At 31.1% G+C, this 14,062-nt stretch overlaps 2 protein-coding genes across 4 annotated transcripts; both read left to right on the top strand.

The window, feature by feature from the left end:
* The first annotated feature begins 1,759 nt into the window (after nt 1-1,759).
* LOC133796835 (probable protein S-acyltransferase 14) lies at nt 1,760-5,703 on the top strand. Its single transcript, XM_062234510.1, has 7 exons — nt 1,760-2,311; nt 2,691-2,910; nt 2,983-3,074; nt 4,067-4,190; nt 4,272-4,357; nt 4,674-4,739; nt 5,102-5,703. Exons 1-7 carry the CDS (start codon nt 2,102-2,104, stop codon nt 5,219-5,221), a joined length of 918 nt encoding a protein of 305 aa, XP_062090494.1. The 5' UTR covers nt 1,760-2,101; the 3' UTR covers nt 5,222-5,703.
* Nucleotides 5,704-8,845: 3,142 nt separating this feature from the next.
* LOC133796833 (uncharacterized) lies at nt 8,846-12,141 on the top strand. 3 transcript variants are annotated; one of them, XM_062234509.1, is made up of 8 exons: nt 8,846-8,997; nt 9,100-9,143; nt 9,610-9,957; nt 10,054-10,217; nt 10,310-10,390; nt 10,813-10,888; nt 10,969-11,052; nt 11,783-12,141. In XM_062234509.1, exons 3-8 carry the CDS (start codon nt 9,627-9,629, stop codon nt 11,920-11,922), a joined length of 876 nt encoding a protein of 291 aa, XP_062090493.1. In that variant the 5' UTR covers nt 8,846-8,997; nt 9,100-9,143; nt 9,610-9,626; the 3' UTR covers nt 11,923-12,141. The 3 variants fall into 3 exon arrangements, with proteins under 3 accessions (XP_062090493.1, XP_062090491.1, XP_062090492.1); XM_062234507.1 differs by having other exon boundaries at nt 8,848-8,997; nt 10,051-10,217; XM_062234508.1 differs by lacking the exon at nt 9,100-9,143 and having other exon boundaries at nt 8,905-8,997; nt 10,051-10,217.
* Nucleotides 12,142-14,062: the final 1,921 nt, after the last annotated feature.

Genomic DNA, 14,062 nt, shown 5'->3' with positions numbered 1-14,062 from the left:
CTAGTCCGTAGGGTAAACTTGTAACAAATAAATCAAATGATTTGAATAATACAATCAGTTAGAATATTAACCATTCAAAATTGAAATTTAATTGACCTATGATCAACTTTATAATATGATTGTATTAGATAATAACAGTATATTTACTTATTTATTTAAAGTTAATATCGGTTGAGTTCGATGTAACAAATACATCCGATTTTATCTACTTTGCTAATGTTCTAGAAAGAATATTGTTATACCCAGATTTCGAGCTATGTTAATTATGACCTCGAAAGTTGGATTCGTAAATCAGTGGACTCATAAGGTTGGAAACATGCTCCAGGATTGTATGTCGAGCTTGCAGGATATAGACGACCTCGAGTATGGTGACCTCGAAGTATTCATGATCTAGGAAGATAGCTCCGGGAACACACTCATCTTCGGGGACGACTTCGGATCAGGGGTCCCGAGCTCGACGCACGTACGATCTCGAAAGCCGTGTGGCCTCGGGAGATATTCCTAGTTCGATAGAAGACGAGAGACCTGGGAGGCTAAAAACCTTAGAGATACGCGATAACCACTTTGAATATCTGCAAGTGTTATAAATATGAGATGTAATCCTCATTTATTATTGTAAATCCCCTAGAATCGTGGGATATTATTTGGTATCATATGTCTCTTGGTCTTCAGGGGACGTTTCCTTGTATATCTGATTATAGGCATTTAAAGCCATTAATTTTATTTATACAAAAAGAGTAACTACCCAAAATATGTGGGATATTATTCTTTAGCCTTCTCTATAAATAGAGAAGTCATGCACCATTGTAAATGACCGAAAATTCTGATCCTTGAGAGAAAACTCTGGAGAATTCATTTTTGAAGAATTCCTAGAGACAATCTTGAGTTTAATAACAAAGACTCGTGGACTAGGCAGATTTAACTGCTGAACCACGTAAAAATCGTGTGTTTACATTGTTTTATTTAAATTGGCCATTATTAACTATTGTTTATGTGCTCTTATTTCACTGTTTGACGAAAAACGGCGTCAACAAATATAATACTGGAATGTGTAAGTATAAGTAGATCATATCGTAAATTGACAAGTCAGTGTAAATTCTGTGCACTGATTAATCTTAGAACTATTTTTTTTAACATATAACCATATTTATATTCCACTATAATTACGTCACTATAAATATGATTAACAATATGTTCGGAATTTAATAGAAGTTCATATTAGACAAAATACTATAAAAATAAAACATGTGAACAAAATGTAAAAAATAATTTATATTATTTATTGATAATAAAATAAGATTATAAATAAATTAAGTTTTAATAAGTACATAAAACTCCATCATGGGATGAAGTGCTAATCGGGACTAAATGAGAGTCCATATTTTACATCCGACAACTAGAATAAAAGAAAGCCAAGCAATTGTTCAAACATTTTCGTTAGTCAAATAATCCTAAACAAATAATTTTTAATATTAAAAAAAACTTAAATTACACGAAAAAGAAAGTCTAAGAAGTTGAATCCTTCTAGAATTTGTTAAAAAAGACCAAATATCAAATATGGATGAAATGTTATAAAATTAAATTATGAAAATAGAAGTTGTTGTTGGAAGATAGATAGATACTTTGCGTTAAGTACCCTAGTAAATAAATAAATATTTTTTTTTTTTTTTTTTTTTTTTTTTTGAAAGATAAATATTTTTATTTAAAAATAGATAATTAAAGAAAGCGTTATATATAAGTGATTATAATATAAAAATTTCTTACGTCACCTTCTTTTCTCTGTTTCTAAAATGGATTCATCGACAAAGCCCGCTTCTAATCCCTAATCCATAATCCTATTTCTGTCCAACTTATCAAACCCTAGATTCAATTTCCCAAATAGCACTTCTTTCGTAGATATTACTGTAACAGAAAACCATTTTTCCCCCTTATTGTATAAACATTAATTTTTATTTTTTATTGTTATGTGAATTCGGACTATGAAACCAGCTGAATCAGAAGCCTCAGGCCCAGATCGCTGAGTAAGGGAGAAATCTGGGGAAATAAGGAGCAAAGGGGAAACGTTTGGTTTAGTTTTTGGGTTTTGTGGGTTGTCTGAGGTATGCATAGATCTGGTGTTACGATGGCTTGGAATGTGTTTAAGTTCTGTACAGCTCTTCGTGGTCTGGGCTCGATCATGATCCTTTTGGTTCTTGGGGTCGTGGGTGTCACCTATTACGCTGTCGTTTTGACTAATTATGGACCAGCACTCTACGATGGTGGTCTTGATTCGCTCATTGCTTTTATTGTCTTGATCTTGTTCCATTCCTTGGTAAGTTTCCAAAATATCCCCACTTTTTTGTGCTTTGATTATTAGATTCTAGGTTATAGTATTTTTTACTTCGTTGTTTCTAAATTTTACCATTTCTTCCATGTTAAATAGTTTTTTTTTGTTGGAATCTGGGTTTGTTTCTTTTCAATGAGATCCAATTGCCATGTCTTTTGTTTTTTCGTGTATACTTTAAAAGATTTAGCTTTTCATGCAATTTGCTAGAATCTAAAGGTTTTTTCTTTCTGGGAAATTTTAATTTGGGATTGAAAGAAGGAACGGAATTCCAGAACTATGGTGAAATTTAGTGCCTGCTTTTGATAGAGAAGATTCTAAAAAGCTGTAATGAATGCCTAAAGTGGAATGTTCTTGTAATGTGCAGTTGGTGATGCTGTTATGGAGTTATTTTTCTGTCGTTTTGACTGATCCGGGTAGTGTTCCGCCAAACTGGAGGCCTACTGTTGATGAAGAGATAGGAGAGGCCGACCCCTTGAATGGGTCTGAGTTCACTGGTTTGCAGACTGACCCATCCAATCAAAGAGTTCGCTACTGTCGAAAGTGCAACCAGCTGAAACCGCCTCGCTGCCATCATTGCTCTGTTTGTGAGTAGTTATAATTATGCAAAGTTTATCAGAAGATAATTTTTTGTCACTGTCACTGACATTATGATTCAGGTGGGCGGTGTGTGCTAAAAATGGACCACCACTGTGTATGGGTTGTTAACTGCGTAGGGGCATTAAATTACAAGTACTTTCTTCTGTTCTTGGTGAGTTGGTGTTTCTGGTTTAGCTGAAAAACATCTCTATGGTGACAACTGCATTCTTTTTTCAGTATTCTTTACACGCTCATTATTCAGCTCTGTTGTTGTTATTGTTTCTTTTTGCTTTTCCGCGTTGAAGAAACACAGTCGACTTTGTACATCAAGGGGCTTTAATTTGGTGTATTTAGGAGGATTGTTAGCCTGTTTTCCAGAAGAGGTGTATAGTTCTTCATTTTCTAGGAATCCGACAAGATATATAAACCGCTCTAATGGATTTAAGCATTTGCTCATCTATATACTGGCTTTAGTGAAGATAAATGCCACTCTAATAGATTTAAGCGGAGTCGTAAATATATGGGTATTAGACAATTTTTATGATCAGATTATTCTGCATATACCAGCTAGTCTTTCTTACTTCTATTGGCACTTTTACTGAAAGTGAAATGTGTTTTAGGTGATTATTTATTTATTTTTAGTTGTGTGGTCTTTTATAAGTAGAATTTAAGGTTTTAGTTTGGGTTTTATTTTATGCGTATTTTTTTAAATTTTTGTTGGAGAAGTCGACCTTTAAATTTATGGTGACGATGACTATGAATTTTAGGCATGGCAGCTAGAGATTTTTTCTCCGTGAAAGTTGATTGTTGTTAGTGTCACTACTATGAAATATGTATAAAATCAAGTGTTTTTATTCTCACACTAGGTTTGTTATCCTTTTGTTGGTGGGCTTTTATTGACCAAACTGGAATGTATATTTCTCTATGATTATAGGTAACCCATGTACTTTTCTCTATGATTATAGGTAACCCATGTACTTTTCTCGTTTTGTTTTCCCATGTTTTTATTTATGTCATCATGTATTTTAATTTTACTTTATATGGCTCTTTTGGGAGGTTCTATTTTTCTTTTCTCCTCGTGATCTCTTCATGTACCAATATCCAAATGATATAGAAATAGTGATTGACAAATTCTTTTTTTAATCTTGTTTGATCATAATGCAGTTCTACACATTTCTTGAGACTAGTCTAGTGACGTTATCGTTGCTTCCACATTTTATCGCATTTTTCAGTGACGGAGAAATTGCTGGAACACCAGGAACCCTTGCAACTACATTTCTTGCCTTTGGTAAGATTTGACTGGGCATTCTCTCTGTCATTTTATTTTTTATTTTTTCTCTTTATAATTATTATTGGTCTCACTTTACAGTTTTGAATCTGGCGTTTGCTTTAAGTGTCATGGGGTTTCTGATCATGCATATATCCTTGGTATCAGCAAATACCACAACTATTGAGGTATGAACACTTTTCTATTTTACTTTGTTTATCTTTCATGTGATTTGTATGTTTCAGGAGTTTCTGTATTTCTTATCAAACTAAATTGCCACATTACATGTTCCCTTATCGAAAACCAAATCAGAGAAAAAAAAAATGAAGGGAACACATGTGTCTACAAATAATTAACCGTATGCATGAGCATTTAATATCATCAAACAGATTGACCTGCATTACCTTACTAAGAACCTTTTCCTGAGTGGATATCTAGTGAAATAATTTCTCTGTGCAGACAAAGGTGCTGATATATATTGATTATTTATTGTCTTGTGATCAGGCTTATGAGAAGAAAACCACTCCAAAATGGCGATATGACCTTGGGCGAAAGAAGAATTTTGAACAGGTTGGTGAATTAAGCAATCTTAAGACCATTAGATTTCTTAAGCGTGCAAATCGTTGATCTAAAATAGTTGCTAAAAGATACTGACCATCACATTCTAAAGTTATAACATATGAAGCACAGTCGTGATTTTTAACATATAATCATCAATTGTTGCAATACTTCTAGCTTGGCCACTTCCTCAAAACAGAATGTTTTCTGAGTTTATCCAAGGATGAATTGTGTAATGTACATTAATAAGAAAATATAATTGTTGATGTTTATGCTTTTGAGCATCTACTTGTTTTTGAATTTGTTTGTGTATTGAAGTTGAACCATATTCTTGTTTCATTTAAAAAAAATTCTGTTTGGTATTTGTGTACTAGGTGTTTGGGGCAGATCAGCGATACTGGCTCGTCCCAGCATATTCCGAAGAAGACTTGCGAAGAATGCCTGCACTTCAGGGTCTTGAGTATCCATCGAAGCCTGACTTCGATTGTCAGTAGTTCTGTAAAGTGAGAACCATTTTATATGCCAAGACACCAGAAAATTTTCTTTGTAAATTAGATATGGGACCCCTGCAGAAGGGTCCTTTTATAATCATAACTGATCCGACTGCTTACCATACTCGAGATCACTCATTCCCACAGCCATATTCCTGAAACTTGATAGTTTGTAGAGAGAGAGAGAAAGAGAGGTAGAAAGAGAAGGAGAGGCAGAGGCAGAGGGGGAAGAAATGGAGGAGCAAGAATGAAAGATGAGAAAGAGTGGTTTATGGGTCTAAGAAATGCAGGGGAAGGCATGCTTGATGTTTTATTTATAATTTTCTCAAGAAAGATGGGAAGTGTAAAACAGAAATGTTAACTCTCCTTTTTTATTTTATGTGGCTGATGCTAGTTACGGTAGATTTTGTTCATCGGTAGAATCAGTGTGATCTGTTAATCAATTGTTGAATGTCATATTATTTATTCTCAAATGTCTTATTTTACTTCAGAGTTTTATTTCTTTTGTTATGGCATGCTCCAATAAGGAGGCTCGAGAATTAGTTGTGTGCATGTAAACTTGTATGGATAGAATATTTTCTTTCATTTTTATTAGATGTATTAACCTCTATTTATTTTAGGGAATTTAAAAGTATTGTTTTGGTACTAAAATTTTATTAATATGACTAAACTATTATTAATTATATGTAATTAAATTTGAATTTGAAATTCATATAATTAAATAATTAAAAGTAGTGTGATTAAATTGGTATATATGATTTCATAATATAGGGTTTTAAATATGTATGATTTCGAAATATAGTGTATCAGATAAGCATTATTGTAAACATATGATTATTGTAAACATATGGGATAAAAATAATACTTTACGAAAATACAAAGTGTTAAATAATTACTTCCTTTTTATTTTCAATGAAATGTTCATTGTTAAAAAAAAAGATTACTATCTATTTTTTTATCAATTTTAATGATAAAGTACACAAATGGAATATCTTCAAACTAATAGTAACACTAACCACAAAAGTTATTCTAGTATTGGTTTAATATCAAAATATTAAAATTTTAGCACTATATTTTTTTTCTTCCATTCCAACCATAACACTAAAAGTTATACAAAAATGTATATTATTTTATTAAATCATAACAATTATTATATATATTTATAAATATATTAATAAAAAGAAGTTAAAAAAACACCAAAAAGTATTTTTGCCATTGCTATGGTGGGAAGTAGCTCATCATCAAAATGATGAGGAATATGCAGTTTAGTTGGAATTAATTTGGTGTGAAAACAACACTAAAATTGTGATATGCCATCTAGTTGAAGATGACACGAGTAACTTCGTTTTTTATTTTGTAGTGTAATCTGACGAAATTACACGCAACACTAGACATGCATTAAAAAAATCAAGATTTAAAGTAATAATACAATCCCAATCCCACTTACGAGGAGAGAAAATAAAGTTAACCATTATGACCAATTATTGTCAAACTCTAAAGAACCATAAAAAATAAACATTAGAAAGATCACACTAACAATCAAAATTAAGGACATCATTTACAAGGAGTTTACAAATTAAGCACTACCTAATGCTTATTTTGATTGAAAACATATATATTAGTAAATTGAAATTAAATGAATAAACAAATTAATAATAACAATTTTATGGATAACAATAACTACTACAATATCTCTTCTATATAAAAAGTGTATAAATAAAGGAAATTTTAAATATTTAATAGGATATATCTTTAAAACTAACTAAAAATAGATATTTATTAATTATATTAATATAAATTCAAATATTATTATAATAATATTTAATGTAAGACTACATATATAATAATTACAATAATATAAATATAAATATAAATTTAAATTCAAATGTTATAAAATATCACTATTATAATAATATATAATACAAGACTAAATATTTAATAGTTATATTAATATAAATTTAAATGTTATAAAATATTATTATGATAATAATATATAATCCTAATTTTTTACTAATTATATTAATATGAATTCAAATATTATAAAATATTATCATTATAATAATATTTAATACTTATATTAATGTAAATTTAAATATTATAAAATATCATTATAATAATATATAATACATAATCTTAATTTTTATTAAAAAATTATCATTAATGTTTAAAAAATTTATCATATTATATATATAAATCATAAATAATATTTTGGTTTAATGTTTAATATGTTTATGTTATTATTTTATATATAATATTGTTATATTTATTTAAAATTTATATAGTAATGATATAAATTTAATAAAATTAATTAATAAATTTTATAAATAAAATTAAACAAACAAATATTGTCCATTACTTGTATCTAGTAATTATAAAAAATATCAATTATAATGAACAAGAAAATGCAAAAAAACTTATATCCTCCAAAATTGATATCTTTTTCTTTGAATCTCAAAAATATATCAGGTTTGAGATCTTACAAAAGAAAAAATAACTAATAACTTTGATAAATAATAATAATAAAATAAAAATAATATTAATAAATGAAATTGGCTGACAACCTAAGATAGTCAAATAAAGATGGAAAGTCCACCCTATCCATTGTAATTTAAATTTTTTATTAAGACTATAGTGTTCTTTATTTAATTTTAAAAAAATAATATAAAAAATTGCTTGTATAATTAGTAACGTTTGAATAAGAGTAATAGAAACATAGAATGATAACGAAGTGGATATATAGTTTAATAGGAGTAAAATAACAAAAAATTACTATGCAATAAATTGGTATTTACTTCTAAAATAACAATAATAAAATGATTCTACCCAATGAAAAAAAATTATTTTATTGAAGTAAACAAACAAATGAAAGTAGTATGAGATTTGATTTTTTTTCTCAAGTATCAACCGAACGCTCTTTCAAAAACAAAAAAAGTCTCAACCAAATATCACTGTCTAATTTATTTAACAACTTAAAATTAATGCAGAATAACTCGAAGTAAGTTTTTTACCCTTTCTTAATATGACCCTGATTTCCAGTTAGATCAATCTTGTTATAAATAATGGATCGAAATTAATATAATAAAATGTGATAATTAAAATAGGATTTATAGTTTTTTAGACTTTGTGTTTTGATTCATTACCTATTTGAATTCTGTGTTCTGAAAAATTACTTTTTTGATATTGTGTTTTCTAAAATAGTTCAAATAAACCACTAAACCTGATTTTGATCAAAATTTTTTGAACTAAAATCACAAATAATTCATCAAACTAAAAATTTAGAAAAAAAATACAATCATTCTCCCTAAAAACTGTGTTGTTATATTCAATTTTTTGTTCATCAAAATTAAATTTAAGGGCATATTTAAACAATTTTACAAAATACAGCGTTCAAAAAATAATTTGTCAAAATACAAAGTCTAAACACATATAAACCCATTAAAATATCCGCTGCCCGAAAGTATTTCGTCAGCCGAATAAACGACATGTTGTTTTACTCACAACAATGTTTTCTTACACAAAACGACACGTAGTTATGTAGTGCATACTGAGTTGTATATCCAAAACGACATGTCGTCTGTAATATGAAAACATTATAACCGAACATTCTAGCATGACAAAGAACGTTGTTTGGGGACACGTGTCGCTTTCGTACAGTCTCAATTCACACTATATAACCTCCAGAGGCTTCAAAGTTCAACCACCAGAATCCGAGAACAACCGAGATCGTTCTGGTTCTTTCCCTCCCATTTCTAAATCACAATTCGCATAAACTTTCTCAGGTAAGCTCTCTCTCTGTCTTCTAAACTATATTATATGTATATATGTATTTATATTTATATGCATTTATATCTTATTTGTGTATTTTCTCGGTATCTAAACAGTGTTCAAGGTGGACCTGTAAAGAATCTATAGTTTTCTAAATCTGGTAATATGTTTCCCCTTGACATGGAGTTTTCTGATAAATGCTCTTCTGATTTGATTTTTATGGTGCTTCTCTGATGTTAATGTTGTTTAATCAATGCAATTTTTCTTGATGTATGGACCATGGTAATCGTTCTTCTCAAATTAAATTTAAAAACTCGAACCGAAATTATTCTGATTGAAAATGGGTTATATGCAGGGTAATTAATGAAATCGTAAAACAATAACAGAATTAGAAGTGAAACCAATAGCGATGAGTAGTAATTTTATCTTAGCAATATTTTTTATAAGTTGTGTTTTAAAAGTTAAATGAATGATGAATATGTTCTCAATCTGTAGTTCGAGGAACTATATTTTTAAAGAACAAAGATTAAGAAAAAAAAATTGTTGTCAAGCAAGCCCCAAAAGCATAAGAAATTATTTGACTTTTTTTCCTCCTTACATTTGGTTTGCCATTTTTCTCCCACAAGAGGAGAGTTCACACAATATGCAGAGGGAAAGAGAAGGTTCAGACGATTTTTTCGGGGGGTCTGGTTTTCAAAGAAGTATGTTCCCTAGTCTTTTTGGCGGGAGGAGTCCATTTGATGTTCCCTTTTTTTCTCGCCCGCTTGGAAGCTTGTTTGACTCTAGTATCTTCGGTCCTAGTGCTGCTTCTAGTGCTGCTCAGGACAGCTTCATACAAAAGGGTATTACTATAGAAGAATTAAATTCTGACGATGAGGAGGAACAAGAACACAAGGGCCCTGCGGACAACAATGAAAATGGCCGAAAGCACGGCAAGGCAAGTAGAGAGCCATCGATTGAGCATCCAGATGATGGTAATTAAGCTCAAATAGTTGGATCATTTCTAACTCTACAAGGATAATTCTATATTAACTATAAGCCCTTGATTATTTCCATGGTTGTTGTAGAAGAGAGGGAAGACAAGAATGCGATACTTCGGAATGAGCCTTGTAAGATGGAAAGGCCACAGCCTCAGCGTCATAGCTACAATGTTCAGACTTGCAAAGTCACTTATGGTGGTGTAGATGGAGCATATTACTCCTCTACAAGAACTAGAAGGGCAGGCAGTGACGGGGTGAGTAAAAGTTGTGACCAATAATTTAACTGCCTCTTATTGTTATTATTACTATTGTTGACACTCTTCTTTCTCATGTGATTGTGGTCCAGGTAGTCATTGAGGAAACCAAAGAAGCAGACAAAACAACTCGTCAAGCTGCACATAAGATCTCAAGAGGAATTCACGATAAGGTTTGCTTTATTTGGTTACTAGTGCTTATCCAGAGAACTATGACACTTGTCAAGAAATATATCTGTTTTAGGATTTATTGGCCGGATGATACTCACTTTCTGATGCATTATTAGTGTTTAGTCAATGAGTTATTCAATGCATTTTCTCAAACATTTACTTGAAATTTATGTTGCCATTTGGTTGTGTTGTGTCATAACTGTTGTTAAATAAAGTTCTATATGTTTTCATGTAGCCATTTGGTCTGTTGTTATGTACAGCGGTATGACTGTTTTCCTGTAGCAATTTGGTTTGTTATCATGTGCAGCGGTATGATTATAACCCTTTCTCATGTACAATGCAGCAATAGGAAGGAAAGAAACGAAAAGAATCTCTTCATAAATATAATTCAAAACTGAGATGAGATGGTTGAATGCCTATGCAGGGTCACTCTGTCACAAGAAAGCTTAACGCTGATGGTAAGGTGGATACGTTGCAAACTTTACACAATTTGAATGAAGGTTTGTACATTCTGCTTATTGTAATCATCAAATTATTGCATTTAGGTAGGTCAATGTTAGAACTAATTTTGTTATTGCAGATGAGCTTGCTGGATTTGAAGAAGCATGGAATCATAACGCTAAAGGTGACATGACTGGCTGGAGAAATAGATTTAATATGCATGGTAATGCTGGTGACATTGGTTGATTTAATTCATTCTCATATGTTTAGATGTATATTGGTCATTTTCCATTTATGTCCTAAAAAAAGGTCAAAATAATAAGTTAAAAATCAGAGATATGGTAAGATTAATGAATTTGCATGATGATAGCTCATCATTGCGATTTGCCCGATTTAGACTGTGCTTGATAGGAGGGAGGAGTGGAAGGATAGAGAGGTGGTGGAGTTATGGAATGGATTTGTGATGGGATAATTTGTTTGGTGGAAGGATTTTTTGGAAGGGATTAGGTAATAGACTTCACATAAAGTTTTAGTGAATTTTAAATCTCTGTAAAGTTGATAGATTATAGGAGAGATTTGCTAACTCATCAAGTGATTAAGTTATAGTTTCACAAATAATATCCCCATTTCTTTCGGCTCTCCCTCCTACCAAACAAAAGAGAGGATTTTGATATCATATTAAGTTATATAATAGCCCCATTTTTTTTAAAAATTATATATTTACTAAACATGCATACATAGTTAAACTATTCTATATCTCATTATATCCAGTCAATCCAGACATCACATTTATAACAAAAGGTCATGTATCCTGTAATTATTCATTTGGATTGAGGTGTTACGAAGAAATAACCCTCCCTGATTTAGTTTAGTTTCAACTATATATTTACGTCTTATTCGTACTTATTTGCCATTACCTGATTTTTTAAGTATACATGGTTGGTTCAATGTAGCTTCTGGTAGAAGTGAACAAAAGCGAGACTCCATGGCAGGTTGGCTCCTACCTTCTTCAGAAGGTGCGCAGAAGACCAGAGGTACGGCATCGCATAACGAAGCCAGAACCAAAAAAGTTGTCAGAATCAATATAGAATAAAGTTTCTTCCATTTTAGCGAGACTACTTTTACCATTGAGTTAATCGAATTGAACTTCGCTACCTACACCTACAGTTAAAGATATAGTATATGATTTTCTTTTACGTACTGAGATGAGATGTATTAAAACTGGGAAGTATTGAATGAATGATGCATGACTGATTCGATTTGGGGTGTGAAAGAGCCGAATTCCATGGATATAAAATGTGCTTTTTTTTTATTCAGATCTCCTTTCCAAAAATTGTGTTCCAATTCTTGTCCATCCAATGAAAAATGTTACATTATTAAATAAGTTAATAGAAAATGTTTCTTGATTGATGCAAGAAATGTTCTTTGTAAAATTTTATCCTCCAATTTTTATTGTATGGAATCTTCTGATCTATATATTCTATGTAGAGTTTTCCTCTTTCGTTTCGTCCATAATTCAAATATGGCATGTGTGCTATATTGGCAAATCGGATAAAAAATAAACGAAAAGGAAAGACTTTACAAGGGTCATAGTTCATAAAATTTTTACCTTTGAAAAAACTCTTTTGTCCTAAACTTTAAATAATTATATACCTTATGCAAAGATTTCCCTACCAATGATGGACAAAAAAACTTATGAAGTTTATCGTTAATCATCATCATAGACTTGAGAATTGTTAGTACTACTTTTTTGGCTCTTACAGTTAGACACCATCAAAGCATATTTTACAGTCAGCTTACGATAGAAGATAAAATCCAAACCCATAGACAAAGACAATAGTAAGGTTAGCTTTTAGGATGTAATTTTGTTTGCCTAGTTCTATATATTATGCATATGCAACAGTTCGGTTGCAACTTGCAATGGTCGATATCTATTAAAATCAAGGCTGTGCTTCTCCGGTTCTTCCTCTTACAAAAAATTGCTCTGACACAGAATTAAAGAAAAAATAATCATATGTTAGAAAAGATGAGTCGTAATTTGAGAGTTCCCAGAAGAAAAGAGTGGAACAAGTATTAAAAAACATTAGATTGATAAAGGGTAGGCTGTGATTCTCAATGAAATTTCATGCAAAGCAACGTGATCAGGCTTAGATATCCGTGTCCTGTGTTGGGGTCACCAAGCATCGTTGTTGTACCTTCCTCCAGTACTATTATAAATTTCAATTCTAAGTTTTGTCTTAGATATTGTTATTTACTATACAGTGTTTAGGGCCTGTTCTCTAACATCAATACTCTCTCCCTACTAGTACGTTTTTTGGTTCGTGCATCATAGTTTTTTTTGTTTTTTATATATTTTCTTTGCATAGAAATCTCCCCCAAGATATTATATTTTAAAGACCAATAGAATCGTATTGCTCAGGACCATGTACAGGGTTGAATTTTTGACCGTTTTAAAAGTCAGTGTTTAGAACGTGGAGGACATCACAGCTACAATGCAATAAATTTGGCAGTGGCGTAGAGAGCATATGAGATATCAGTAGTTTATACAAGAAAGCCAAGTGTTTGCGATTGAATATAAAGCATACATTACAACTAACGACAATTCAAGAGGTATATATCTAGGAAGGTCGTTGCATTGAAATTTATTACGAAGTTATCAATATATATACATCCCTGTATATATCTATATGTTATGAAACAAAGCTTGTGGGGTTGTTGCAGAAGTGTTCCTAAGATTAATTGGCTAATTGGGGGGACAAGCAAGTGACATGTTGACCTAGTGATTCTTTGTTGATTTGCTTGGTTTTATGAAAAATGATGAGGTTTCGACTGCAGAGTTAGAAGACAAGCTTTAAATGTGCTCCCTCTCAAGTCTCAAGCACAGAGATGGAGGTGTTGTCCTCGATGTTACACAAAGTTTACAGAATGAAGTAATGTGTTTTGCATATACTTCTGTTCTGAGCAAAAACATTGTCACATTTTATTTATCTGAATTTTTGAAGCAGCTAAAATACCTGACAATCATATTACTAGAAATGGGTTTAACTTATTTTCAAGTAATTTTCTAATATGTTGTTCAAGGACTCGTTGAATCCTCACAAGTAATGTCAACGTAAGTTGACTATTTAGCTAAAAGGACTAGACTTATGTGTCTTTGTTAGTGATTTTATCAAAAGGGAGAAGCCCCCAGTTGTGGTCTTCACTCGATTTATCAGCTTTTTAATGAATATCCC

Source organism: Humulus lupulus, chromosome 8 (genome assembly GCF_963169125.1).
Source record: "Humulus lupulus chromosome 8, drHumLupu1.1, whole genome shotgun sequence".
Classification (NCBI taxonomy): domain Eukaryota; kingdom Viridiplantae; phylum Streptophyta; class Magnoliopsida; order Rosales; family Cannabaceae; genus Humulus; species Humulus lupulus.
The sequence above is the reverse complement of the archived record's forward strand: the minus strand, read 5'-3'. Positions and strand labels throughout refer to the sequence as shown.